Source organism: Dryas octopetala, chromosome 9, assembly GCF_963921425.1.
Source record: "Dryas octopetala chromosome 9, drDryOcto1.1, whole genome shotgun sequence".
In the NCBI taxonomy this organism is placed as follows: domain Eukaryota; kingdom Viridiplantae; phylum Streptophyta; class Magnoliopsida; order Rosales; family Rosaceae; genus Dryas; species Dryas octopetala.
Window position 1 is genome coordinate 16,064,748 of NC_141374.1, and position 27,965 is coordinate 16,092,712.

Sequence of the window (27,965 nt, forward strand, 5' to 3'; positions counted from 1 at the left end):
CTTTGTTTAGCTGGTTATTGTGGGCTTGGACCTGCCTTCTATAAGTAGAAATATAAGCCCAACAAGGGCCTACTTCTCTTAACAAAACGAAGTAAACGACTAAACGTTGTTAAAAAGTTACCATTATTGTTTTTGTTTTATTATTCTACTTTTTTTTGGCCAAGGTTTTATTATTCTACTTGGTCTATAAAGAAGCAATGATTTCACTCACCCTCTCTCTCACTGGTTACCCCTGCCATTTGTGTGGAGAGAGAGAGAGAGATGGGGATGAAGACTTATTTGGTGGAATTGGTGCCATTTGCAGCAATGGTGATGGTGGAGTGTTTGGATGTGGGGTTGACCACACTGAGCAAAGCAGCCATGTCCAGAGGAATGAGTCACTTGGTCTTTGTTGTCTACTCAAACGCTCTTGCCACTCTCATCCTCCTTCCTTCTTCTTTCATCATCCACAGGTTCTTTCACACTTCATCTTCCTGTTCTTTCTTAAAAATCCCATCTTCTTAAGTTTGTGTGTTCTGTTTTCTTCTTATTTGCAGAAACAAGAGGCCACCACTCACCTTCTCTGTCCTCTGCAAATTCTTCCTTCTTAGCCTTGCTGGGTATGCAATTCCATCTAAAGACTTCATCTTGGACCATTACACATGTGGGTTTTGCTGGGTTTTGTTAACTCTGTTCAGTTTTGCAGAATCACTGTCATGCAGAATTGTGTATTCACTGGAGTGAGCTACAGCTCTCCCACTCTTGCATCTGCCTTGAGCAACTTGGTCCCAGCTTTCACCTTCTTTCTTGCTGTCATCTTCAGGTACTTGTTCTCTTTTCCTTACACCAGGTAAAGAAAGAAATAGATAAAAAAATTGCCTTGCCTTCAATCATTTAAAAGGGTTTGAGGCACAATAAATAAAGCTTCATAACAATTGTAACTTCTGTTAATATCAAAAAATGAGATGGATCCTGGCCAAAAAAAAAAATGAGATGGATGATGGATATTTGGGCCTAGTAATAAATTACATTTTGGAGTTTAATGGGGATTTAAGGGAGTTTAAGGAAAGAATTTTGGTAGTAGGAACTTAAGATTTTATGTCTGCTTCTAGAATGGAAAAGTTAGATTTGAGAAACTCAAGAAGCCAGATCAAAATCATGGGCACACTGGTATCTATCTCAGGAGCATTGATCGTCACTCTCTACAAGGGACCTCCGATTGGATCACCAGTTCAATCTATAACAGACTCTTCTCCATCAAATCCATCTTCCTCTACTCTGTTGACATCAATGAATAATTGGATCATTGGAGGCCTTTTTCTTGCAACAGCTAGCATATCTCTTGCAATATGGAATACCGCTCAGGTAATATTCAAAACAGCAAGCCACTGAAATGATGTGCAACTCTTCTTTTTTTATTCAAAACCTTTGTGGGTTTGGAGCTGATCTTAGTTCACATTATATCTGAAGGCAGCAATTCTTAAAGGATACCCATCAGAGATGACCATAGTCTCCTTCTATTGCTTCTTTGGGACCATTCAATGTGCAATTCTTTCTTTAATTGTAGAAAGAGATCCAAATGCCTGGACACTAAGACCTGACATTGAGCTCGTCTCCATCTTCTATTCAGTAAGCACATAGGATAAGTTTTGAACCTCTTATAAGTGTTCATATTTATTTGTTTTAAAAGAGCTTCTAATCTACATCACTTGTTCCTTACTGTACAGGCTGTTTTTGGAAGTGTTATAACATTCTCTGTGCTAACATGGTGCATACAAAAGAAAGGACCTGTATTTGTGGCCATGTTCAAACCTTTGGGGATTGCTATTGCTGCCTTAATGGGTGCTATCTTCCTAGGTGACACACTCCATGTTGGAAGGTGACTACCTCTCTCTTTACTGGCATTATCGGATCATTCTGCTTAGTGTTCTAGTGTCCAAGTTAATTAGGCAAGTTAAATTTAAAATCTCATTAATCAAGAAAATATATAGCTTTATATAATATAAAGGACGCCCCCAATGTCCTGCTAGTAGGTTGAGACTTCAATTCTTTCATAATTTTCTAATCTAACACATAAAGAGTAATCTATTAGATATCATGCAAAGCATTGACTAGGTATGTACTAAACAAGATATAATAATGGAAAAACAAATGCATAACTTGTGTGATTGGTATGAAAAAATTGACATGTATGCAATACAAATTGAATTATTTTATGGGAATAATTGCTATGATGGACTAATGACAATCAATGACTCTAAAAGCTAGAAAGATGGTAGTTCAAGTTTGCCATTCTTTACTTGGGCAGGGTGGTAAGTAATGAGAATGACTTCCATCTGCCAGTCAGATCTGAATGGTTGTTTAGAATTTAAAAGAATAGCACAAAAGGAGTTTAGAGAAGACTCTACCATAAATATTACATATTACCAAATACCAACCATGGTGAAACTAGTAGAGAAGGGACTCTTTTTACCATTCAATAATACACTTCCACACAAGAAAGTTGCCATGTTGATATTCTTCCTGTATTGTTTTCTTGAAATTCCAAGTCTAGAAGAGATGTGGGATTTTTTTTTTGGCAACAAGTCTGATAGCAGAGGGATTGGTCATTAGTTAATGTTTATTTATGGATTTGGTCTCATTGAATAAGAAGCCATCTGAATTTAAATTTAAATATCCATCCTAAAATTGAACTAGTAAAGTGAAAAAGCAGTCACCAACTTGTATTACAAGATTGCAGAAATCAAGTGGAGAAGTCTCAATTCAAAAGCTACTAAGAAACCAAACTAGCTTTGCTAAGGAGTATATAAAGCATACAACTATCTTTTCATTTCATAGTATATGATAGCACCCTGAAAGAAAAAAAAGTGATTGATAAATGCAGTGCTTCTTTTTTCATTTTTTGGCTGGCAGTGTTATTGGAGCAGTGGTAATTGTTGTGGGTTTTTATGGAGTAATATGGGCGCAATCAAAAGAGGAAAAGGGTTTGGACCCAAAAAAGGAGGAAAACGGTGAATCCCATGAGGATGATGATAGGCTGCAGTCAGCATCACAGTCACAGAAGACGCCTCTGTTGGAAAGCCACACACATGTATGAAACAATGTCGCTGCTAAATGCATTCCACATGAATGACAATTTCACCACATAACACGTTTTTAGTGAATCTAGAGCAGCATATTTAAGCCACTGTAACTTGTTTCTATGTTGGGAGAACCCACTATGGACCATGGCATAATCAATACATAAAGACAGGCCACCCAACTGATGATGTATATTCGATGTTTCTTTTCTTTTTTCTCAAATAAAATTTGATAAAGTCAGTCCACAATTCACGATTCATTACTTATTTCTTTGGATTATGACTAGTTTTACTGGCGATCCCTTCCAAATTCTTCCTAGAAACGAAAAAGAATAAGGTGCTATAGCCAAGTAAGATACTCAAAAGTAAAGGGTTGAGAAGTTCCTTTTTTAAAAAGGCCAATTGATTTTTTTTTTAACCCTTTTAAAGTCTAAAAGAGCATTCCATTCACATTGGAGACAGTGAGACACTATCAAATAAACATATGTATGCCTCATAATTTATAGCAAACTTGTATAAATAAACAAAATTTGAGGATCACTGCTCAATTTTATGTCTTCATGCTTACACCCACCCCTTGAAAGGAGAAAAGAAGCAACAATCCCCAATGAGGCACCTGCACCTACTGAATTCCGCTGAGACAGTCAACAACTCCAGACGCCCTGCCAGGGAACAATATCTAACAAAACTATGAAAACATAGCTACCAGTACCATATCCATCCTCCAGAGCCCTACAATTTCTATTTGAGATGTTGCAGGAGCAGTAGGGGGGCTACAACAAAATAAATATGTAATGCGCCTCCTACGGTCCAACCTCAAGTCTTCAGATCATCTGACATTGCTGACGGTATACAATGTGTAGCAAGAATATCTAGAGTAGCTGCTTTTGCAGTCACTGTTCGGAGGACCACGGTCTGCATAAACACCAATATGATGCTGACAGTAAGCACACATACATGTGTGTGTGTGTGTGAGAGAGAGAGAGAGAGAGAGAGAGAGAGAGAGAGAGAGAACCTGTTGGTATTCTAAATCAAATTTCAAAAATTCATCCTCACAACTCTCTACCATGCTGGACAACCCCTTCAGATTCTTCACAGGCTTACCATTGAAAGCAAGAACCTACACAAACATACAGAGTAAGTCATTCACAGCAGGCTATTTTAAGTATTTCAGCTACTAACATCCAAAAATAAACAATAAAGTAAAAGCCCAGCAGAGTCCCAACCCTGACCTGGGTGTTAACTATGTCTTCATATCCTATGTTGATATCAGCCACAAGCACCTGAAAGAAATATCCAGATTGTGGGGGCGGGGGGAAGTCAGTACAGCATCAACAGAACTACCCTACCATGATAGAAATAGCTGTGTGTGTGTGTGAGAGAGAGAGAACCTGAGAAACCACGACAAGCTGCTCGTCTGGTGACTCTGGCAAAGAATGCAGCATTTTGTCCAAAAGCTTGACAGGAGCTTCAAATTCATAATCCTTTCCATACTGTAAATACAAGCAGAAAGAGTTGAATAATGTGATAGCATGCAGAAACTTGACCTTAATTTCAGATGTTTTTAGTAAAATATATCAGCCAGAACCATCAAGAAGATTAGGTGATAGAAACAGGTTTAAGATAACTATTCATTCAAAAACACAAAAAAATATCAAGCAGGGGGAATTATGGGTGAACTACTAACCTCAGATCGAAGATACGGAACAGAGACAGCTGTAAAAACAAACCCTGCAATAATATAGTATGAAGGAGGTCTGCCCTTGTTGTGTGCAGGGATTAGCCTTTTGTGGGTTGCAAGTTTGATGTTGTAATTGAGAATCTCAGAATTGCGCAGAACTTTAATCGCTGCATTATCTCCACTAAATTTCTGGGAGACGAGGTAACTAAAACCTATGCGTTCTCCATGCCGAAAAGGAACTGAAAATCATCATGGAAAATGGCAAAGTGCCAAATCACATAGAGTACAACAAGAATTTAAAGGAGGGAAAAAGAGAGAAAGATAGAGCATGTCACATAATGTGCAAGTGGGAAATTCAATATTCATCAACACTGTCATAACAACTTAGCAGAGGAATCATAGAATAAATAAATAACAGCAAGAATAACATTAAGTTCTTTAATGAATGGGAGTTTTTTCCCTAGCAAGAAACAAACTACAGATGTATGTCATAAGCATACACATAATACAATCTATGTATGTAGCAGGAACATAAGAAATACACATGCCTGTTCCATCATTGGCAATATTAACTCCATCAAAGCTGAGAATTATATCAGATGGCTTCAAAACCTGAGATTCCGGTGCAGTGGGATCAATTCTTCTAATACGAACACCCTTCTGATCAGTTTTCATGCCCATTGCCATACGCAAATCAGGATTTTCCATTTTCTGCCACTCAACCCCAAGAATTGGAAACCCTGGCACATAATGGACAATCATAAGATGCAAAGTATGGGAAACACTGATAATAATAAGTACTTGCCAGTTTGCCACTGTGACCATCATAGATTCGTAACTATGTTATGTAGGAAAAAACATATGCCAATCACAATTTATAAATGTTAACTTAAACACATCAACATGTAACAAACTTACCCGTATATGCTCCATTCTTCTCATAATCTTGGATAAAGTGCATAATGACTGGTGTAGGTATGACATAACCAATATTCTCCGCATCTTCATGTTTAAGGGACTGAAATGCAATACCCACACAGTTTCCCTTATCATTAAAAGCAGGCCCACCTGAGTTTCCAGAGTTTATGGCAGCATCTATCTGGAAAAAGCCAAAGAGAAAGAAACAGGACATTAACACAATTGCACAAATGTTCAACAAGTAAGCAACATGTCCACCAACAATGCTTGAGTGACATTCTCACAACCTGCAAACCTAGAAGTTCAGTGGACCCATGAACATAGGATAGAATCTCTATTCGTGATACAACACCACTCGTCACTGAAATTGTGTCTCCCCCGATTGGGTAACCCACAACAGTCACAGCATCTTGAAGCGCCGGCAAATCCCCAAATTCCACTGGTGACACTCCTTCCCAAAATTCGTCGTCATCAACAGTAAGCATGGCTGCAACATCACATAAACAACACTTACATGTAACACATATTCCATCATACAAATCCAAATAGGTTTATGTAGTTTCCAACAATTGCTTTGCATAATGTGTTCATCCAACTCACTCACAATCCTTCCATCTCCACCCATGTTGAGATTATTTCACACCTTCCCCCACCATCACATATGACTAAATCCATCCCATGCAAAGTTTTCTAACCCGGGAAAAACCTTAGAATCCGTCTTTTTTGGACCGAAAGGGCGGCGCGAAAACCCTTAGTTTTTCACCCCTAAGCCTTCATTTACTATGTGGTTCATTTTTAGCTTTTGTCTATCTTTTATCATTTTCAGCTCATGGAGATTCTCCTCACCTTCTAAAAAATAATCACTTTCTACGTTTTTACCTTACAGAACTAACAGTAAAATACCCAAATTGAACAAGTCCTTGAGCAGAAAGTATGAGGCTTTTCAACACAATATACCATTCCAAACACCATGAAGCAGTGAAAATTCAAAATTACTAACAATGATAATCAGAAGAAAGCAAAAAACAAAAGCTTCAAGCTTTGAATACCAATGTCGCACTCAGTGCCAATGGCTAGAACGGTGGCCAAGTACTTAGTATCAGAGCCACGCTTCTTGAGCTTGACTTGCGTATAATGCTCCACAGAATGTGCATTGGTGAGCACCCTCTTACCACCTATCACAAACCCACTACTGCTAGAGCTGTACTGCCTCTTCCTCTGCCACGGCAGAGAGAAATTCGGCTCCGTGTGCACGCAAAACACCTTCACCACCGCATCCATGGCCGGCACCGCCCTCGCCGCGCCCTCCCACACCGTTTCGGGATCGGAAACGGCCACGGAGGGCCCCACGGGCACTTTATGCTCGCCATTGTCGACTGCCCGGGGGGCTCTCCTCGAAGGGGACATGACCGCCGTGTCGAGGTTGTCGGAGAGCTTGGGGTGCTTCTTGGGTCGGCCGCGGCGGCGACCGTCGTTGTGGTTGTGAGGGGCTTTGGGCTGCTCGATTATTTCGACGTTGCTGACTGAGAAGACGTCGTCGTCCATTGCGGTGGTTGTTGGTGGTGGCGGTGATATGGTGGAGGTGGTAGTGGTCGGGAAATCTAGGGTTTCGGGAATGGGGTTTTTGGGCTTACGGCCTCGTTTGCCCATTGGGTTGGGGTTTTGATTTTTGAATTTTCGAGGGTTTCTGTATGTCTGAGAAAAGTGTGTTGTTACTTGTTAATAATGGAAGGATTTACATGAAGAAAGGGAGAGGAAGAAATTGCGGGAAAAAAGGATGCAGAGTCTGCAGACTAATAAAAATGGAGGGAGGCTGACGTATAAAAATTAAAATAAACCGGAAATCAAAATATAAAAATTGGATTTCAATTTCTTTTTTTCTTTGGCCAAATTTTTTTTTTTGGTGAAGAACTGAAGACAAATGTGAATATATTCAATAATGCTAGTTGTCTTATATTTTTTTCCCACATTTATATCTTATCTGATATGTCATTACTTTACTAGAATGATTTTTTTTTTTTTAGGTTTAATTTTTTAAATTTTAGTATCCAATGTATAAATGCCATGTAAGATATTATGAAATTGTGGTATAAAAATATGGTAAGTGTAACATTATTGGAATATATTCCACCCTAAAATTTTAGGGTTAGTGACTTAGTGGCATAAAATTTGTGCAATTATATTTTGTAAATTATGTCGTTGAACCGTTATTGAGGTTATTGAGTTTATTGATTATGCCATATGGCCCATATAAGAGTTTTTCTTTTTTTGACAAAAATAAATGTAGGAAAGTTAGAATAAATTTAAAAAAAATGCAGGCAGAAGAAATTTTAGGAATGGAAATGTGAAAATAAGTTTCATTTATGTGTAATTTACCATCAAGCGTTGTTTTGGTAATTATAATCAAACTATTTTAAACTGACAAAAATATTTTTTCAACATAATTTTATTTTGTTGTTTACATAATGATATATTAAATAGTTTAATTTTTGATGAGAAGTGTGATTCGAACAGAGGAGATTAGATTTATAAGCCATACATGTGTATAATAATAAGAAGTTGAGTTAATTAAATTGCAAACATAATTGAGCATGACAAGAAAATTTGTGCCATCATTTTATGATTTTTATCCCATTAGTAATAGTGAATTAAGCTACATATTTAATATGAGTGGTTAGATTCCTATTCTCCTATTTTATTTTCTCACCCACCTTATTTTTACATCCACCATTAAATTTGAAAAAAATATATAAAACATTGTTCTCACCTCCCATTATTCCTATAATATTATTTGATATACCAACTCAAACACTTACTTACTAAACACTCTTCTCACCCCCCTTAACCATCATCTCACTCACCCATCTTTTTTCCATAATTCTTTTCTTTCATAAACCCTAATTATACTATGTTACTAAAACTTAAAATCGATGATACTATTTGGTTGATGCTCATACATCTATTAAAATATATGTATGATTATTCTCTACCTTAAACCGTTATTATTTATTTATATATAATTTTAGATCAATAATTCATTTTATTTAATGTTTATTTTGATTTAGAAATTGAATATTAATTACAAGGGTTTAATTTGAAATTTATGAATGAATTGTAGGATGGGTATAAGACTATTTTTCTGCTATTTGGAAAAAAAGATGGGTGGGTGGAATGATAATTAAGAGGGGTGAGAAGAGTGTTTAGTAAGTGGGTGTTTGAGTTGATATATCAAAAGGTATTATAGGAATAATGGGAGGTAAGAAAAGTGTTATTTATATTTTTTTCAAATTTAATGGTGGGTGTAAAAATAAAGTGGATAAGAAAATAGGACAAGGGGATGTAAATATAAGCACTCATTTAATATTAATGGCTCATATCTCAAGTGATAGTAAATATTTTCTCTCACACTTAGAGTCAATATATTCAAAGTTCTCTACCTAAAGAAGCCTCCTTTATAACCAAAAAATATACTGCATGTTTAAAAACCTTTAAGGCAACATATTTGTTGTGGAGTCTATGAACAAACATAAAAATAAATAAAAACTTTCCTTATAGTGGTAAAGAGATGAACCATCTAGATACAAGATCTCAAAAGAGAAGATGAATGAGATATAATGCAACCATCCCCCCTATCCCTATGCATATCACCATGGACCAAAAAAAAAAAATCCATATAACCAAAATACTTTATTTTGGGCCTGAGGATTAAGAAGTCCATACTATCCAATCCCCCAGGTCCATTGATGGTGCAGCCCATGAAGATATTGATTGGGCTCCAGCTCCAACTTCCAAGTGATTATTTCTCTGGTCTTGTCTAATTAATGGGCCAATCCAAAAAGTGGTCCAAGGGACACCCGGTGTTTTTATCCCTCTCTGCTGGATTGTTTCTTCTGTGTAGCAGCAACTTAATTTTCAGATATCACAAGCTGTAATTCCCATGATCATAATAATGAATGATAGTGGTTAAACATCATTGCAATGTCAAATGTTGAACTGTAGACAACATATATTTAATTATATGTCAATAAAGCTGATAATCATGCACCATAACAGCTCAATAAAACATGGCAGACCCAATTTGCTTAGTTGCTTCCTCAGGAAAATTAAACAACAGACAACATGAGCATTGAACAGCCTAACCTGAAATTTCTACTCCCCCAACCCAACAGTCCTCATTTGTCATTCTGTGTGTGTTTTAAGTGCTAATTATATCTAACCCCCTTTGTGGGCTACCCTTTTATTATGTTGCTCAATCTTTACTCCAGCCTCCCTCCGACCAACCTAAAATCTGCAATAATTGTAGCCGAGCTAGCAAGCCTTTCTCTTTTCTTTGTCTTTTGTCTCTTGTCCATATTTTAAAAAATGCATGAGTTTTAAATTCTCAAACTTTGGTCTGAGTTGATTGCTGGTGGCTAGCTAGTAACTGCCCACATAACGTTTTTATTACACTTCCATGCCTCAGAATCATATACATATATACAAGTTTCATATCTTAATTTCTGGCAGATTTCTTGTGGTGTTGGTGTACTGGTATGGCCCAAACAAGAAAAGCAAAGCTAGCCCTATAAGTTAATTTCTTTGCTGGCTATTCAAGTCTCTCACATGGTCCAGAATTCACTGCTTATCTTTGCTTAAGTTGTGGGTTCCATGTATGATAATGCAACCATTTAATCTTGGTGGTCCCAATATGCCATTTATAAAACATTTAATGTTAGGTTTTCATAGAAATTGTATGTGATCGACATGATAAACAAAATTGAGTTTGACCCCATATATTATGATCAGTTTATCACCTCAAGTAAATTATGGGGCAAGGACTCCTAACCCTTTACCAAGAACCACAGTTTGAGATTAAAAAAAATGTTTGTGGTCCTAAGTCTGCTAATTTCTATCAATTTTTGTACTTAATTATAGTGTAGCCCAGTAGGTGTCATTTTAATGTATATATTATTATATTTTGGTTGTGGTCCATCTTTTTTAGATAATGTAACATCTTCGAGAAAGACTTTTATGTAACGAGTGTATACATTATTGTATCTTCTCATTACGTGCTAGATTACATGATAAGAAAAATAGACACAAAAAGTGTATACAATCGTGATAGGTATATTTCTTCCAACATCCTTTAATCCCAATTTTCACCAATAAGTGTTTCTTATGAAGTTATGATGCCAGGTTGCAGATCAAGTGATTCAAATGCCATGCATTTTGAGAAACATATATTTATGTTGGTTTCTTTAGGTACATATATTTATTTTATTTTATTTTGGATATGACAAAAGGTGAAAGAAGCTTTTGAGCTACAGCCTAGAGATTATGGCACCATGAGTTCTTAATTCTTAATTCGACCATATTTAATATGCATGAATGCACCCCCCCCATCATTTTTTAATTTTGAAGTTAGAATAATATATGTGGAAATTATAATTTGACTGTTAGTGGGTATAATGAACAATTTTAAGTTGAAACAGAATAACAAGTAAATTTGATTCCCCTCTTAAACTAGAAAATAAATAATGATTACAATACTCTATTATAGTTTTTTTATCAGCCCCCAACCAACCAAAGCTAATTTAATTTGTCATAACTCATAAGCCAATATAATACATTGATACATATATTTATATGTGTTATTATTATATAAAGAAACTTGAAAAAATAAAAAATTATTATATAAGGAAAGAAAAAAATAAAAAGCAACAACAATAACAAAAAGTTAGAGAACAGCTATAGGCAAAGTGAATGAGTGAGAATCATGTGATCTGCCTCTCTCTCTCTCTCTCTCTCTCCCGCCGAATCAAAAAGCCTTAAGCTTTGTGTATATACCAACAACAACTGCCCTTTTGTTCTGTATGCGTGTTTTTAGCTCTGAGAGTATTTCTTGGGTTGGTTTTCAATGGCTTCAAGCGCTTCAAGGTTCATCAAGTGCGTGACTGTGGGAGATGGGGCTGTGGGGAAGACCTGCATGCTTATTTGCTATACGAGTAACAAATTTCCTACTGTATGTTCTCCCTTCTCCCAAAACATTCATCTGGGTCTCTCAGTTTGGGCTTGTTTATGTGCCTTTTGGGTCTTTTCAATTCTTTTATGCGTGTATGCATCTGGGTTTTGCAGCTTTTTTGTGTTTTTCAAGATTTTAGGACAGCAATCTCTCTCTCTCTCTCTCTCTCTCTCTCTAACAAATTGCTGTACTTTCCCCCTTTTCTTTTTCCAAGTAAATTTGAGGATGTTTCCCTGTCAGAGAAAAAGAAAAATGTTGCTGTTCTTGTTATCATTGACTCCTACAGTTCCTGCACCTTGAATTTCAATGCATTTTTGTTCATCAGGATTATATACCCACAGTGTTTGATAACTTCAGCGCAAATGTGGTGGTTGAAGGCACTACAGTGAACTTAGGCCTCTGGGACACGGCTGGTATGATTTCTTTAACCTTCATCTTATATAAATGTGTTCCTATCTGTTATTTACTTACTTTTTAATATAGTCTTAAAACGAGCCTGATGTTTCTGAATTTTTCAGTTCGGCTTTTATCTGAAAACATTGTTGCCAAATTTGGCAAGTTTCTTATATCACATCTCTTCAATTTATTTCACAGGACAAGAGGATTACAATCGATTAAGGCCATTGAGCTACAGAGGGGCAGATGTCTTTGTCTTAGCTTTCTCATTGGTTAGTCGTGCAAGCTATGAGAACATACTGAAAAAGGTGCATTCACCTGAAAACTCACCTTTTTTAAATGTGTACCAGTGTATCTATCTCGGTTGTGTTGTTCTATTAGTTCTAATTTCTGACGCTCAATTTCTTGGTCAGTGGATCCCTGAACTCCAGCATTATGCTCCTGGAGTGCCAGTAGTACTTGCCGGCACCAAATTAGGTAAGCCAAATGCCTTTTTTTGGCAAAATAGCTGAATGTTTTATTCTATACTACTTCTCCAAACTCAGTGCCGATATAACTTGTTTTCTGATTGTAATTGGTTTCTTCATCAAATTATGGTTATAGTTCAGTGCTGCTATTATGTTTCTTCCATCCTATACTTTGACAAGTAACTTATAGTCCTAAAAGTATCTGTATGAAACATCACTATGAACAATGAATAGTTTATAGATGCTGTCAGTGGTTTTGTGAGTAATGATACTGTTTAGTGCATTTGTGTCCATCGTGCTATTTTTACAACCATCTTATTTTGATCCTTTATTATCGGTATAAACCTGCACATAGGATTGGTAACTTTCATGGTGGACAAAGCTTTGTAGAAACTTGTGTCTTTGTTCTGTAACAATGGTAATGCTGGAAGATATTAAATCAACCAATTATGCAGATTGTATTGGCAGTCATCTTTTAACAATATGGGAACTGATAGTCAGCAATATCACTTTCTGCAACTAAAGCATGGTTTATAATGGACATGTAGATCTTCGAGAGGATAAGCACTATTTGGCTGATCACCCAGGATTGGTTCCTGTGACTACTGCACAGGTGTAGTTTTTATTAAAGAATTGCTTTGTGTATCGTGTAATAGTGGATAGTGTCACTGATTGTTCTTCTAAATAACCAGGGCGAGGAGCTGCGCAAACAGATTGGTGCTGCATTTTACATAGAATGCAGTTCAAAAACTCAGCAGGTATGCATAAACTGGTACTTATATTCTCATAATGCTAGTAAATTGTTCTGTGCATTGACAGCAGCATATTATAAGGAGGCTTGCGTGCTTTTCTAAATAAAACCAGCTAATTTCAGCAGGGGATTCACGCTTCAAATTAAAATGAGCAAGGGTGTCTATCTTCCGTTCATAAGTGCTGGACCAATGGATCTTGCCAGAGACGTAGTGGCATATTGAAAACTTAAACTCTAATAGTGGAATAATAGAATATCTGGCCTTTATTTCTTTGTAGTAGTGGTATATGGGGAGAGGAAAGTTGAAAATTTTCTGCGCCAGCATTTATAAGATCCTTAACTTAGAGGTTGTGCAGTATTCAGAAGTTTGGCTATTGAATCAACTTCTAGATCTTTTGGGATGGGAGTGTTGGTTTCTGGGGTTTCTTTTTTCTCAACCTTGAGATTGGTCTGACGTCCTGTTATCAGCATGGTACCAATTTCTTGAAATTAATCATCATGTCTCATTTATTAGGTTCTAAAGACTTTTGAGCTTATTTAAAATATTTTCCTGCTATGAATTTTCTTTTCGTGGTGCTTGTGTGATCCTTATGTTTTGTCTGTCCGAAAAATTGCAATGGATTGGATGCTTCCATGGTGGATTTTCCTTACAGTATTCTCATTGTTTAACACTCCTCACTGCCTCTATTTTCATGTATCGACTCTCTGATGCAATTGCAGAATGTGAAAGCAGTTTTTGATGCTGCAATCAAAGTGGTTATCAAGCCACCGCAGAAGCAAAAGGAGAAGAAGAAAAAGCCGCGTCGAGGATGTCTAGTGTTAGTACCTTCTTTTTTCTCTTGTACATTTGATATTTTATTGGGTTACAGATTATATAGACGGCTTACATTACATGCTATGTTCTGGCAAAAAAAGTTGCATGTATGCTCCTTAATTTTCAATTTTTGGTTCCTAGTTTCTGTTCTTGGCAATAATCTACCCCTCCTCTCAAACTGCAGCAATATCCTTTGTGGGCGAAAGCTAGTGTGTCTCAAATGAAAACATCCACCTCATCGCTTCCGTCTTGATCATTCATGATTCATGTGGCACTTCAAGGCTCTCTTCACTGCTGTTAGGATCCTGTGAATTTCATTATGCACGGAATGTTTAAAGTAAAAATGCACAACAGTTTTATCTGACCTACTTTTTTTGTATTTTTGTGTATTCCATATTACGTACTTTATACATATCAAGAAGATGGATAGCCTAGTAGCATCGAAGGAACTTTGTTTATTGCGCTCATTGTAAAGAATTGAAGTTTAAAGACTTTACAGTTGCAGGAGGGAAATTGCATCCAGTCTTAACTGCTTCATTAGTGCTATTTAATTTGCAAATTCATTCTCCGTGTAAAATGATGATGCCTTTGGTTCGATAGATTTTCAGAAAATCAACTTGGAGAAATCCTCTTAAATTGCAAGTTAAGACTTGAGAGACAGATTGGTACCATATATAAGCAAGCACTATGCAGAGGCGTTCTTGGCCTCATTACTTCCAAACCTTCATGGTTTGCATCTCCGATGCTACTGGTTATCACAATATTGCTGCGGGGATGGGGATGGTTCAATTGACACATACCACTGCATAGTCTGTATTGAATTTTACACTCATACACACCTCTGCCACTGGTTGGTTTCATGAAAGGAATATATATGATTTTCATATTCGTGCGTTAAAAGCCAGAAGCCTAAGATGCACATAACGACTAAGCAAGAAAATAATCCATAAGCTTTACTATAGTGTGTGGTAAATTTAAGTGTGGGAAACTCGTTTGTGTGCATGCGTGTGTGTGTGGGTGAGAGAGAGAGAGAGAGAGAGAGAGAGATAGTATTGATTATTTTTAGCAAAACCACAAAGGCACCATAAGACTATCTGAAAACTCAGACAAACCGTCAACGATTCATGAAAACATTACAAGTTGTCCCTTTACTCCATAACAATATTGAGTCACTATAAGTTTCTAGTCCTACAAGGAGAAAAAGAAGGCAGCATCAGCAGTGAACCAACATATCCAATACATAGTGCCTCTAGGGATGGATAGGATGGAAGTTATCATAAAGCATTTATCATCCTCTTCATCTCAGCAGACCTCCTGGGATCAGGTTCTTCAATTGCTCTCTCAGTGAGTACATGCTTAATACGACACATTGACTTCCTCACCTGCATTTCATGATGACATTAGTAACATGAAATCAGCAATGGAAATAGTATTTTCAAGTAGAAGAAAAAAAAACCTTGACCGCAACAACAAAGTAAATTCTGAATTATAGTAATATCTATACTAGTTCCTTTTAATATTAAATGGAACAGCCAAGCCATGATACTGGTTTTTGCAAGCAAAAAATATGGACATCACCCAACATAATGAACAGATAGACAAAAAGAATTATTGAAAATTTTGCAGCAATTTCAAGTCAGAATTAAGAGTTTAAAAAGGAAGGGTAACAAACCAGTTTTCATGTAAAACAACATTTTTGAAAAACTTCCCAAGTATTTCTTTGTTGAAATAATCCAAAAAATGGTTAAAAGAGAGGGTCATACTTTGGGAATGCGCTCAGGATTAGGAAACCGTAGGTTCTGTGCTTGAAGCATCTGCCGTTGCGTCATCAGCATGTTTTTCTCCTTAAGCAGAACATACCATAGCTTATTAAGATCATCCCAAGACTTCAGACGCAGTTCAGCTGCCTTCCAACTTCGACCTGACAGCAATTGAGATATCAAAAATTGAAATAGATGCAAAATCTATCACTGAAGCAATAAAGATTGCATCAAATAGTGTTGTAGAAATGCATCAGCCTCAGAAAATCAAATAGAAAGTTGAATTATGTAAAAAAAGTCTCAGAATGAGTAAAAATAATTTGCAAGGATGGAGGTTAGAAGAAAAAAAAAACACTTTAAATAATTAACCATGGAATGCATTATATACCGATTGAGAAGTGAATATACAGTAGGAAAACTAGTAATAACTAATAACATTTAAAGTAATGCTTAGACTCTACATTTGTGTTGGGTTTTCTGTGCATAACTTGCAAAAAAATGGGACAATTACTTGAAGCACCTGGGACATGTGCCCATTGACCCACCCTGTGATTGATTCTAAAATATCTCCTACAATGTTGAGTGGGTAATAACTTGAAAAATCATATAGGAAGCACACCCTTTAACTATAGCTCAAGATCTTTTATGCCATTAGTTGTTAAAACTCTCTCCAGTGCTCAATTAAGAGTCTTTTTGTAGATTGGAATCGGAATAATAACTCAATTTCCATACACAATATCTAATGCTGTATTTGCTATTTACAAAGACTTCTTAATAAAAGCAGCTTCTTTCAACATAAGCATGAAAATTAAGGATATAATCAAATAGCCGAATTTGTAAAGTTGATGAAAAACCAGAAGCAATGGAAATGAAAAATCATCATGTACCGTAGACAACTGGTTTGTCTTCATCTGCGCTTCTATCTGCCTCAAAGAACTCCTCAAGAGGGTTGTGTCCCATTGTCCTAGCCGTAGAAGCCGCCGCAGCAGAAGTTTCTGATTTAGCTGCAGCAAAGAGTGTTCTCCTAAAATACCTTGACACCAACAACATTGTGCTCAAATTGCTGCATAATAGTGCAACAAGATTAGAAATCAAAATGGCAGCAACAAGCGACTCTTACTTGGAGTACAAGACTCAGCCTATTGGCATTCAAACCAACACGGAAAAAAAAAAAAAAAAAACTCATTTGGGCATTTTCGTAAACACTGAAAACGCATTTGGGCACTTGCAGAAATTATTGAAGGGAAAAAACAAAACAAAACAATACCCACATCCAAGCGATGAAGAGCTACTGTGAAACAATATAGATAATGGGCAGCAGGAAATATGTGGAAACCCAGAAACCACTTACGTGTGGAGGCAGACGGCGGCGTTTTGGGGGGCTCCTGATGCTGGTTCGTTGTGGAAGAAGACTGAAGGGGACACTGGCTGTGGCAAATTCGGAGCCTTTCTCGTCGTTTGGGCGTTGCGGTTTAATTGGGTTTGATATGGACCGAAATAATGGGCCGAAATAGATTGGATAAAGGCCCATTTATGTCATTAGAGCCCAACATGCTTGAGCTATTGGGCTGACGCCTAAAAATGCCCTACAACTAAACCCATCATAAACATTTGGCAACACTCATTCTTTCATGGGGCATGCCCTATGGAGCATCTTCTCACAATGAGGTGAGCCCTATGTATTGTGGGTTCTATCTTATTGTGAGATGATGCACTATAGGGCATGCCTCATGGAAGAATATCTCTATGTGGCAATTATGGTCAAACTCACCCAAACACATCTTAAAAAAGATTGTTTAACACGTGCAATGAAGGATCAGGTTGATTCTAATTAAAATTAGGTGGAGCTTTCTTTTTCTTTTTTTTATATTCATCTTTTGTGAATTTAATTAGATGGAGCTTTCTTTTTCTTTTTTTATACGCATCTTCTGTGAATTTATTGTTAGAACTTAGAATTCAATACAATGCATTGAAGAATTGCTATCATAGATCACAACTCAATTGCATAGCAATTTTTCTTTCCTTTTCTTTTTTCGGCCATGTATCCCATATTCCCATAGCAATAATTTTAAAGTATAAATATGGGGACCTTTGAATATACTTGGGTTTCCTTTTTCGTACTTGTGGATGTGATATAAGTGAAACAGATGGAGCAACCACTCAAGCTAGCCCAATAATAAGGGCAAAGAAAGGAAGGGAGTGAGTGAGTGAGTGAGTGAGAAAAAGCTCCAAACAAATATCTCTCATAAAATCAAAAAGGGCCTAAAAAAGCCACATAAATTGGTATCATGCATCATGTGGTCCCTGCATGGATGCTAAGGTTCGGTGATATGAGTATTCCCCTAAAGAACTCTGATAGCAACACCCACGTTCTGTCCCTTGGCTTTTCCTTCATGCACCTTCTCTCACTCTCTCTCTCTCTCTCTCACATAGCTCCTAATTTCAATTATGTTCATCATTATACCCTTGTGTTTTCAAATATTTCCATCATTTTATAATACTATGGTTCCTCTAAGCATTCCAGCTTTCTCAATCTTAATCTTCAATTAAGGTAAGGTGGTTTCAACCCATTACTTTAAAGCTCCTACCAATATGATTTTGACATCTCATCTTTTGGCATATACAAGTTGATAGAGAAATCAATAGCTTACAAAGAAAAGGACAAACTTACTCAGCTCCATCCTATATTATACATATTTCAAAGGTCAATTGCTTTTTCTAATTTGTTTTCCTTTTTCTTAATCCTTTTCAAATATTGCCAAAGTTGTTCATGGACCAAATCAATATGCATATCTACAAATCTTTCAATATTGCATAATTGAAGCTATCATGTGGGTGTAGGAAATTTGAGCTAATATAATGATTGAAGGCAACTTTTTTAAATGTGATGTAATTTTTATTTAATTTTATCATTGCCATTTGCCCTTTTTCAATCCTTGAACATAAATTAAGGATTAATCTTTCCTTAATCTTCGCAATTATGATTCCAACACCACATGATGCCATTTGAATTTTTCTTTCCTCTGTTTTTATACGAAAAAGGCTTGGCTCCACAACCCTTTTTCACTTTTCACTGAATATTAATTTGTATTAATTTAAATAAGATTAGGAGAGAGAATACTCTTAATTATCGAACGCCTACTGATAAATGTTTTTAATTACTAGAACTTCACACTACCATGTAAAATGTTTGAATCAAAATAGATTATAGGTTTGATCCCACCCAATTTCTTATAAAAAAAGTGTAAGAGAGAATATACATATGTGTACATAGAGATTGTCCTTAGGTGAATTCAAAGAAAACCTCACACTATTCCTGTGTATGATGTGTTATATTCCAAAAGATATTTTCTCTAAAACAAATAATATAAAGTGAATAGTGCCAAAAAGACAAATAACACATTCAAACAAAACAATTAGTGTTTTGGGGGTGGTTCACATAGACGTAGACAGGCCTTTCTTATTATAATTCATTAATTTATGTACTTTTGACTTTCAAATAGATCTCCCCAATTTTTTGTTTTGGCAGGCTACATTAAATGACTTTTTAGTTTTTACTCCCTTAATGGTTAAAACTCTTTTTCTTAGTGGTTGAAATTTTCTATTTTCACTGTACGTTTTTTTCTTTGTACAGTAATAAATTATATACGGTGTGTATATTGTACATGAAACGTAGACCTGCACGTTTTTTAGTCAAAAATTTTGACCCATCAGGGAATATAGTCATATACAGTACAAAGTCAGAAAATCAAATCACTATATTGACTGCAGGTATAACAGTTACTATACCAATTCATTACTTTTAACAGTTGATGAGTCGAACTGTTAATTTAATAACAATATACTCGTTTATGTCCAGACCAATTAATTAATTAGCCGTTTAGCATCTTCAAAATCGTGAATGCAAATGATTTATATACATGCATAATGTTATTTGTATCATGTTTATCTTTGATTAAAATTCGTGACAGTTAATGCTTTTATCATGTTTATCTTTGATTGAGGCTCAACTCAATCAATAAAGTTTGCTTTGGCTATAAAAAAAAGAAGTCAAGGAATTCAGCCTCTTAAAAATATTTGTACCCGCCACAACAAAAAAAGAAAAAGAAAACTAATTATACATACAATCCTATTTATTGTAACAAAAATGATAGAGGTATCACATTTTTAGTACTGGTCACGTGTGTTTCTCTAATAAAGGTAGACCGCATTTGTATAAGTAGGCTTTACAATCTTCCAACTTTATAAGAGAAATGATACACATATATTACCAAAAATATAATACCGACTTTATTATTACTCTTATGGCTATATTTAACTTTTGGTCCTTGTAGTTTATGTTAAGTTTTATTTTAATCTATGTAATTTCAATTATTCTAATTTTGGTCATAACTTACAAATTGTTGCAATTCAAGGTTACGTTAATATTTTTATTTATTAATTTGTTAAATTCATCATTGAATCGCTAATGGTATGTAAAGTATATATATGACAAAAATCATAATGGTTTGTAAAGTACATGACTAAAAATGCAACGAATTTAACGATTTAATGAATAAAAATGTTAACGTGTCATTGAATTGAAATAATTTATAAACTATCAAACCAAAATCAAATTAATTAAAACTATAGGAACTAAAGTGCAACTTGACCCAAACTACAGAAACTAAAAGTTAAATTTGGCCATATTTATACACAAATTCTCTATGCATGACGTTGCTATTTAGTTGAATATTTCTATGACATTTTGTTATTTTTTAGGCCATTTTTTATAGGGTTCAACATGTTAGGAACTTAGTGTATAGGGTTCTATATTTTATCGTCCAAAACTTAAGAGTTAAAATTTAAATTATAACCGAGAAATGAGAACTCAAAACCATGAGAGTTAAAACCAATGAATATGTTTCAATTGATAATTTATACTCTAAATAATTCAATCATGCTAAGTTTATGAGCAAATGGTTAAAAAAAAAAAAAAAACTCATAAAACACATGCATTCGTTCTTTAATTAAAGAACTGCATATTTATATTGTAAGTTTTATTTTGAGATAATAAGAGTTGCAAAGAAGTGCACAAAATAATAAATTTTGGTTAAACATTTCATTATTTGTTGGTAAATGACAATAGGCATTTGGCATCTCCAAAACTGTCTGCAAAGGATTTTGACTTCTGACTTATAACTTTTGACTTTTGAGGTTACCTTGTGCAATTCCATAGGATACAGAATTAGGAAAACAAACATTAATGCATGAGCCTATGAGGCGTATGGGTTAAGTTAACTAATGACTAATGGGATTGCTTAGAAAAGAAAAAGAAAAAGAGAAATGGAAGTGTTGAAGAGAAATGGGAGCAGGAAAATTTGTACTGCTTGGGTGGCAGTTGGAATATTTAGTCAAGGGACAGAAAAGCAGGGATTGGGTTTGGGGGGAATTGACTGGAATTAGGGATAAGAGAATTTTGTCGGCTGTCCTTTCTTTCACTATTGGCCATTTGGCCTCATGGTTTGGGCGCCCCAATATTCCCCCCGCTGCAGAGCCACCATGTGATTATTTCTAAATGCCCATATTACCCCTTCCATTTGATGAAATTTCTGAAAACATGTCTTTTTTTGGCCATGGAAACAAATGTCAAAAGAAAAGAAAAAGAGGGAATAATGTGATAAATTTAATATATTTTTCTTTGTTACAAAGAAAGTTAAAAGGAGGAAATAGGTATTCAATTTCCAATCTTGAATATGAAGTAAATGTCAACTACACTAAAATTATAAGCCTGCCCTCACACTATATACTATATTTAATTATTCTTGATGCTAATTGCTACATTGCTAATTTGCTACGTTAGTAATGTAGTTTCGCCGTTGTTTCACTTTTTATTTTCTTAAGGGTATTAACGTCTTTTAATTAAATTACGAAATCGTGGTGCATCCCTCTAGGGATGTTGGTAACTGGGATTGACATTGCCAAGGCAGTTCCCTTTATCTCACACAACGCAAGCTCAAACGGCGTCGTTTACTCCTCCCGACTTGTGTTTAATAATTCTTGCTTTGACAATATCATTTCTAGCCTTCTCTTCTCTAGCTTTTTGCACAGCTGAACTACACTGAGAAAAAAAAAAAAAAACGAAACCTCCAAAAAAGAAAAAGAAAACATAAATTTAATAAATATATCATATTTTCTACTGAGCTTAATAAATAATGTTTGTTTTAGAGTGTATTTTCATGGTAGAAGACACTGTGTACAGTGTAGCTTACTAGAGAGAGAGAAAGTGAGAAACTTTTACTTTGTAGAGAGAGAAAGTGGGGAAAACAAAATAGAAATTTTGCTGCTTTGAACATTTTCATTTTGTATCATTCACTTTCTTTTTATAATTTACATTCAACTCTATCTTCACCTGCTCTCTTATACAGTGACTTCACACCTCCTGTGCCGCTTCTTAGCTGTGTTTTGCTAAGCTAAACACCTGGATTTGCTTGGCTCACTCTACCCATTTTGAGTGAACATCTTTTAGGTTGTGGGGTATATGGGTTTCTGACTTTAAAGCCTCCCACTTTCAATTTTGGTTTTTGCTTTGCTTCTGTAGCTAGTTAAAAGGTACTTTTTTGCTTATCTTTTTCTTATTATTTTCTAGTGCAATTATTATGCCTATTTTGCTCACTATATGAAGCTTCTGGTTGCACTATCATTTTCTGTTTTCTTTTTTTCTTATTCACACAGTTCCCATCTCTATTATTTGGTAGTCTAGTTTAGTCGGTGTACATGTGGGTGGTTCAATCTTTTCGGTCATCATTCTGTTGACTGTTTTCTCTGTTTTCTGCTCATTTGTGTGGGTTTATGCTAGATTTGGGATCTGGGTTTTGCTTAGATTTGGGTTGCATAGTGCTTCTGGTGTTTTTTCTAGTGAAAGAGAGCAAGCTGTAGAGAAATCATGGCAGGAGGAGGAGGAGGAGGTGCAGCTCCAAAAGTAGATGAGCCACAGCCACACCCACCAAAAGAACAGCTACCCAACATTTCTTACTGCATTACAAGTCCTCCACCATGGCGTGAGTACCTCTAATCAACATTCTAACACTGCTTTTATTTCTCTTTTCTTTTTTTCCTTTTTCCCTAATTTGGATTCAAACTCTTGTTCATTTTTAACGTTAGTGTAAGATTACTCATGGCGGATCTTAGTTTCTAACATTCCTTTGGATCTTTTTGGTATATCTCTGGCAGGTTTTAGATAATTTAACTTTTCAAATTATTTCTTTTGGATACGTGATCCCTGTACTCAATTGTTGAAAGTAGCTTTTTCTTAGTTATCTCTTTTCCTTTGGTAGATACCGCTTTTCAAAAAGGAAATAGAAAGTAAAAATTCCATATCTTTAAAAAAAAAAAAATGTAGGTATGCACTTATATTGATTATATTAAAATTTCTATGATTATCAAGATAAAAGACTCTAAATTTGTAAAAAGGAACAAATAAACCTACTGGTTTTCCTGTTCACCTTATTTTTCTTTTTGAAACAGTGTTACTGGGGGATTTTATTTCACTAGTGGTAACTTAAGCTGTGTGTCTCAATGTTATTTGGTTGAAACCAGTTTGAATTTCTTTATCTGTTTAATGGGTATCTGTAAAGTTCTCTCATAACTCTAGTCTCTCGTTAGCCAAGCTTTTCTGCTACTCTTTGGTAATGATGTTGTAAGTTCTCTTTTACCCTACATATCTGTTTAGTAAATTTAAACTGAACATGTTGTTACATTGCAATATTGGGTGGTTTTAATTTTTAATGTAGTTGAGCATCATTACTCTTAAATCCTGTTGTTAGTTCATTTGTTAGTTAGAATGAACTTAACAGTGATATAACAAAATTGTGGGACATTTCCGATGCAGCCCTGGCCATTCTCCTTGGTTTTCAACATTATCTTGTGATGCTTGGCACTTCAGTTCTCATTCCCAGTTTTCTTGTTCCTCAGATGGGAGGTGGAAATGTAAGACCTGAAGGAATTTTTGCATAAATTGTAATTTATTTTGACTGAATTTTGTGTTTCCTTTAAAATTGACCCCAAATGCATGCTTGAATGACTCTTACAATTGTTGTAGGAGGAGAAGGCGAAGGTGATCCAGACCCTACTCTTTGTTGCTGGTTTGAACACATTGAAACAGACAATTTTTGGGACTAGACTACCTGCAGTGATGGGAGGGTCTTATACATTCGTCCCCACCACAATTTCAATCATATTAGCTGGTCGATTCAGTGATTCTTCAGACCCTATAGAGGTTTTAATCTGAAACCCATACCGTTTTACTCGGTGGTTGATTTATAAAATTGAATTGTTTTTTACTTGGTGTCCAACGCATGATGTATCAGGTGACAATGAGAAGACAAATCATGCATTCAAACACTGGATAATTCTTATTCTTATCTGCACAAACTTGGCTGTATGCTTGTAGTTTTGTGACTGTGTTTTGATGTCTTTCATTTCAGAAATTTAAGAGGACAATGCGGGCAATCCAAGGTTCTCTTATCGTCGCTTCAACTCTTCAGATTGTCTTAGGCTTCAGTGGCCTTTGGCGTAATGTTGCAAGGTTGGTTCTAGATAAATGAATTCAGACATCGGTGGTTGGAAAGACTAGTCTAAGACTTCTCAGCTTCATACTGTTTTCTTGTTAAAGATTAAAAAGTCCTGCTGGTCTTCAATATTTTCAGGTTTCTAAGTCCACTTTCAATTGTTCCTTTGATAGCTCTAGTTGGTTTTGGACTCTACGAATTAGGTTTTCCTGTGGTAAGTGTTTTTCTGAGATGTGTATGCACATATATGGTGAATCATGTTCTCACAATTATTTGTTAATGCTTGTCCTGGATATTTAGCTTGCCAAATGTGTGGAGATTGGACTGCCAGAGCTTGTCATTTTAGTATTTATTTCTCAGGTATTCGTTTCCTTAAATGTGTGACTTATTTAAGTCCTTGTTAAACCTCTTGCCTTTCTGTGACTTTCATCTCTATAACATTACGGAATAATGATTCTTGTAATGCTAATATTGTTTTGTGTGATGCAGTATTTGCCCCACTTATTCCACAGAGGAAAAGATATATTTGATCGTTTTGCTGTCATATTTTCCGTGGTGATTGTGTGGATTTATGCTCACCTACTCACTGTTGGTGGGGCATATAATGATGCAGCCCCAAGAACACAGTCGAGCTGCCGTACTGATCGTGCTGGACTTATAGATGCTGCTCCATGGTTAGTATGAACTGTGTCCCTAGTAAAGTTTGCCTTTTAACATTTTTATTGTTGTAATTGTTGCTTTTCTTACCAAGGTTAGTATATAAGACTCTAAACCAAATTCCTTGGTGGACAAGGAATAATTAAATGAACTTTTTTTTTTCTTTTTTTTTTGGTTAAAACCTATCTTAATCAAACTTTGACCTATTTTAATCCTAACCAATTTCCCCACCCTCCCTCAGTCCCTCGCCATTTGGCCTAACCCCAATGGCTTTCCTTTTGTTATTTTTTTTTTTTAAAATAGGAAACCAAACCATACTATGACATTTTCCATCATTTATTGCATTTGTTGAAATGTGAATATTTATTCACTAGCGTGGCTTACAGTTCTGGATTGATGCCTAATATTTGTCAGCGATGAATTTTATTGGAACTTGGGTTTGCAGGATAAGAGTTCCGTATCCTTTTCAATGGGGAGCGCCTTCATTTGATGCGGGTGAAGCCTTTGCTATGATGACGGCATCTTTTGTTGCTCTTGTAGAGGTTTGTTCTCTTTATGCTTTCTTCTCGTTCTCTTAAATTGGTATGAATTGATAAGCCAAAATTTATTATTATCATTGCTTTTGTTTTCGACCCTACCTATTCATTTTATTCGACCCTTAAAGTTTGCCCATTTCTCACGTATGTCCAATGATAAAACAGTCCACCGGTGGTTTCCTTGTTGTATCAAGGTATGCTAGTGCGACTCCAGTGCCACCTGCCATTCTGAGTCGTGGAGTTGGTTGGCAGGTATAAAAGCTTATCTCTTTAAATTTTAACATTCTACAAAATACAGGTTTCTCACAACACCTAGACTTTATTTGCATCCCTTGTTAGGAATAAATTTTGTATCAAGGTGTTTGGGGATACAATTCCACAAAAATTTCTCTTAGTTTGCTTCCAAAGCTGAATAAATTGCACCATCAATCTATCAATGCCACTCTGAAAATTTCTTTCCTTTTTTCTTTTCCATCTTTTTTTTTTTTTTTTTTGGGGTGGGGATGATTCCTTGATGACTTGTTTAGCTGACTTTTCTTTGCAAGATTGATACCCGTGAGTGAACTATAAAGCAATAATATTTTCTTTCTTTGCATATTTGATTCAAGTGTCCATGTTGATTTGTTTTACGAGACTGCACTCTCTCAAATGACTTGTGCACTCTGATGTCGAGTGCAAATAGCGGGATGCAGAAATGTCCTGCTATATATTCGCACTCCCACAAAGGAGTGCGGGAGTACCTGATGTAGAGCAAATAGCACTCCCCTTTTACAATTCTAAATTAAATGTATAATTTCTACTCTCAGGGGGTTGGCATTCTGATTTCCGGGCTTTTTGGAACTGCGACTGGAACCTCAGTATCTATGTAAGACTATTAATAGGAAAACATTTATGCTGTTTAAACATCCTACTTCCATTAAGTGGAAATAGAGTTTCTACCTTGTTCTGAGACTTCACTTGGTCTCTGAGCAGAGAGAATGCTGGTCTTTTGGCGTTGACACGTGTTGGCAGTCGAAGGGTTGTGCAAATATCTGCTGGGTTCATGATATTTTTCTCCATTCTGGGTAAGTAGTTAATTTATGAGATGTTCTGAAATGCATGCACATTATAATAATGATAATATTGGCAATTAATTGTGTTTGGTTTGTTCTTATTATTACTCAACATTTTATCACTGTACAGGAAAATTCGGAGCAGTCTTCGCTTCAATCCCAGCGCCCATCATTGCTGCTTTGTATTGTCTTTTCTTTGCTTATGTTGGTATGTGCATCTCATTTAACATGTAACAAGCATACATGTGGACCACTGATTCATTTCCATACCAGATTTATTGGATGATATATTCCATTTCATCATGCACCCACAGGTTCGGGGGGTCTTAGCTTTCTTCAGTTCTGCAACCTGAACAGCTTCCGAACAAAGTTCATATTAGGCTTCTCTATCTTCATGGGTTTGTCTGTGCCACAGTACTTCAATGAATACACAGCTATCAATGGTTACGGTCCAGTCCACACAGGAGGAAGATGGGTATGAACCAAATATATCGAACCCTGTGTAAACTTTTGTTGAATACTGTTATGGTTGGTTATGATCTTCACTGACATAAATACTTGTCTGTATGTGGCAGTTCAATGATATGATCAATGTCCCTTTCCAATCAGAAGCTTTCGTTGCGGGCTGTGTGGCATATTTCCTGGACAACACACTGCACCGAAAGGATAGTTCGGTTAGGAAAGACCGGGGTAAACATTGGTGGGACAAGTTCCGGTCCTACAAGGGCGATTCAAGGAGCGAGGAATTCTATTCGCTACCACTCAATCTAAACAAGTATTTTCCATCTGTATGAAGCGCTTGGTGCTGAGTTTAAGGGGGTGGCTTATCACTTATGGTGTACTGATCTGATCTGATCCATACCAAGTTCTCAAACTCTGTCCATCAGTTACTTCCGAAATCTTTCACACTCTTAGCAAATATAAGATGATCTCTTCCTAAATAGGCTGTGGTAGTACATTTATTTCATTATATTCCTTGCTGTAAATCCAACTGGGGATGTAAGTTCAAGTGGCATTGAAGCAGTTTGTGTGCTCTCCAATTTTGTTTTTTGTGTTTTCCTTTTATAATTGTTTTTACCCTTTATATTTTGTATCTGCATTAGTGATATTTCAAGAACACCTATAGATGTGATGGCACACCATGAATAACCAGCACCTTGAACACATATAGGAAACTTTAGTTCAAAGAAGCTGTTACTAGTCTCATTTTGAAGAGATGGAGCTACTTGTGCGCAGCCATTTGTTGTCTGAGTAATGCAGTAATGCTAGATGTACCATATTTTGTTTACAAGCAATGATAAACCATATCTCTAATAGAGGATAG

General features: G+C 35.9%; 5 protein-coding genes across 5 annotated transcripts; 3 read left to right on the plus strand and 2 right to left on the minus strand.

Moving 5' to 3' along the window:
• The first annotated feature begins 215 nt into the window (after window positions 1-215).
• Window positions 216-3,308, plus strand: LOC147274815 (WAT1-related protein At3g28050-like). The gene is made up of 7 exons (XM_086256259.1): window positions 216-452; window positions 537-599; window positions 686-802; window positions 1,092-1,344; window positions 1,450-1,608; window positions 1,707-1,858; window positions 2,893-3,308. Exons 1-7 carry the CDS (start codon window positions 262-264, stop codon window positions 3,074-3,076), a joined length of 1,119 nt encoding a protein of 372 aa, XP_086112385.1. The 5' UTR covers window positions 216-261; the 3' UTR covers window positions 3,077-3,308.
• Window positions 3,309-3,544: 236 nt separating this feature from the next.
• LOC147274816 (protease Do-like 9) lies at window positions 3,545-7,439 on the minus strand. Its single transcript, XM_086256258.1, has 9 exons — window positions 6,708-7,439; window positions 5,946-6,145; window positions 5,659-5,839; window positions 5,289-5,480; window positions 4,747-4,979; window positions 4,451-4,552; window positions 4,292-4,342; window positions 4,075-4,179; window positions 3,545-3,974 (listed from the first exon to the last, which is right to left on the minus strand). Exons 1-9 carry the CDS (start codon window positions 7,306-7,308, stop codon window positions 3,876-3,878), a joined length of 1,764 nt encoding a protein of 587 aa, XP_086112384.1. The 5' UTR covers window positions 7,309-7,439; the 3' UTR covers window positions 3,545-3,875.
• A 3,938-nt stretch (window positions 7,440-11,377) lies between these two features.
• On the plus strand, window positions 11,378-14,653 carry LOC147274817 (rac-like GTP-binding protein 3). The gene is made up of 8 exons (XM_086255951.1): window positions 11,378-11,659; window positions 11,985-12,072; window positions 12,254-12,363; window positions 12,469-12,532; window positions 13,071-13,135; window positions 13,215-13,280; window positions 13,994-14,091; window positions 14,272-14,653. The coding sequence occupies exons 1-8, from the start codon at window positions 11,555-11,557 to the stop codon at window positions 14,309-14,311; spliced, it is 636 nt and encodes a 211-aa protein (XP_086112077.1). The 5' UTR covers window positions 11,378-11,554; the 3' UTR covers window positions 14,312-14,653.
• Window positions 14,654-15,124: 471 nt separating this feature from the next.
• LOC147274818 (ribosomal protein L29 family protein) lies at window positions 15,125-17,293 on the minus strand. Its single transcript, XM_086227887.1, has 4 exons — window positions 17,199-17,293; window positions 16,735-16,910; window positions 15,851-16,008; window positions 15,125-15,469 (listed from the first exon to the last, which is right to left on the minus strand). Exons 2-4 carry the CDS (start codon window positions 16,895-16,897, stop codon window positions 15,362-15,364), a joined length of 429 nt encoding a protein of 142 aa, XP_086084013.1. The 5' UTR covers window positions 16,898-16,910; window positions 17,199-17,293; the 3' UTR covers window positions 15,125-15,361.
• A 4,897-nt stretch (window positions 17,294-22,190) lies between these two features.
• On the plus strand, window positions 22,191-27,681 carry LOC147274819 (Xanthine/uracil permease family protein). Its single transcript, XM_086256036.1, has 15 exons — window positions 22,191-22,438; window positions 22,686-22,887; window positions 23,718-23,815; window positions 23,928-24,104; window positions 24,313-24,413; window positions 24,535-24,610; window positions 24,697-24,756; window positions 24,886-25,070; window positions 25,499-25,595; window positions 25,755-25,841; window positions 26,396-26,454; window positions 26,562-26,653; window positions 26,772-26,849; window positions 26,956-27,116; window positions 27,217-27,681. Exons 2-15 carry the CDS (start codon window positions 22,773-22,775, stop codon window positions 27,433-27,435), a joined length of 1,605 nt encoding a protein of 534 aa, XP_086112162.1. The 5' UTR covers window positions 22,191-22,438; window positions 22,686-22,772; the 3' UTR covers window positions 27,436-27,681.
• Window positions 27,682-27,965: the final 284 nt, after the last annotated feature.

Excerpts from the sequence above, each read along its gene's own strand:
- LOC147274815 (XM_086256259.1), top strand. The coding sequence starts at position 262 with ATGGGGATGAAGACTTATTTGGTGGAATTGGTGCCATTTGCAGCAATG. Across the intron at positions 453-536 it reads TCTTCTTTCATCATCCACAG|AAACAAGAGGCCACCACTCA; the intron begins GTTCTTTCACAC and ends TCTTATTTGCAG. Across the intron at positions 1,345-1,449 it reads CAATATGGAATACCGCTCAG|GCAGCAATTCTTAAAGGATA; the intron begins GTAATATTCAAA and ends TTATATCTGAAG.
- LOC147274817 (XM_086255951.1), top strand. The coding sequence starts at position 11,555 with ATGGCTTCAAGCGCTTCAAGGTTCATCAAGTGCGTGACTGTGGGAGAT. Across the intron at positions 11,660-11,984 it reads CGAGTAACAAATTTCCTACT|GATTATATACCCACAGTGTT; the intron begins GTATGTTCTCCC and ends TTTGTTCATCAG. Across the intron at positions 12,533-13,070 it reads ACTTGCCGGCACCAAATTAG|ATCTTCGAGAGGATAAGCAC; the intron begins GTAAGCCAAATG and ends ATGGACATGTAG.
- LOC147274816 (XM_086256258.1), bottom strand. The coding sequence starts at position 7,308 with ATGGGCAAACGAGGCCGTAAGCCCAAAAACCCCATTCCCGAAACCCTA. Across the intron at positions 4,980-5,288 it reads TATTGCCAATGATGGAACAG|TTCCTTTTCGGCATGGAGAA; the intron begins GCATGTGTATTT and ends GATGATTTTCAG. Across the intron at positions 3,975-4,074 it reads TTGATTTAGAATACCAACAG|ACCGTGGTCCTCCGAACAGT; the intron begins GTTCTCTCTCTC and ends GTGTTTATGCAG.
- LOC147274818 (XM_086227887.1), bottom strand. The coding sequence starts at position 16,897 with ATGTTGTTGGTGTCAAGGTATTTTAGGAGAACACTCTTTGCTGCAGCT. Across the intron at positions 16,009-16,734 it reads AGACAAACCAGTTGTCTACG|GTCGAAGTTGGAAGGCAGCT; the intron begins GTACATGATGAT and ends AATTGCTGTCAG. Across the intron at positions 15,470-15,850 it reads ATCCTGAGCGCATTCCCAAA|GTGAGGAAGTCAATGTGTCG; the intron begins GTATGACCCTCT and ends CATGAAATGCAG.
- LOC147274819 (XM_086256036.1), top strand. The coding sequence starts at position 22,773 with ATGGCAGGAGGAGGAGGAGGAGGTGCAGCTCCAAAAGTAGATGAGCCA. Across the intron at positions 23,816-23,927 it reads CTCAGATGGGAGGTGGAAAT|GAGGAGAAGGCGAAGGTGAT; the intron begins GTAAGACCTGAA and ends CAATTGTTGTAG. Across the intron at positions 26,455-26,561 it reads ACTGGAACCTCAGTATCTAT|AGAGAATGCTGGTCTTTTGG; the intron begins GTAAGACTATTA and ends GTCTCTGAGCAG.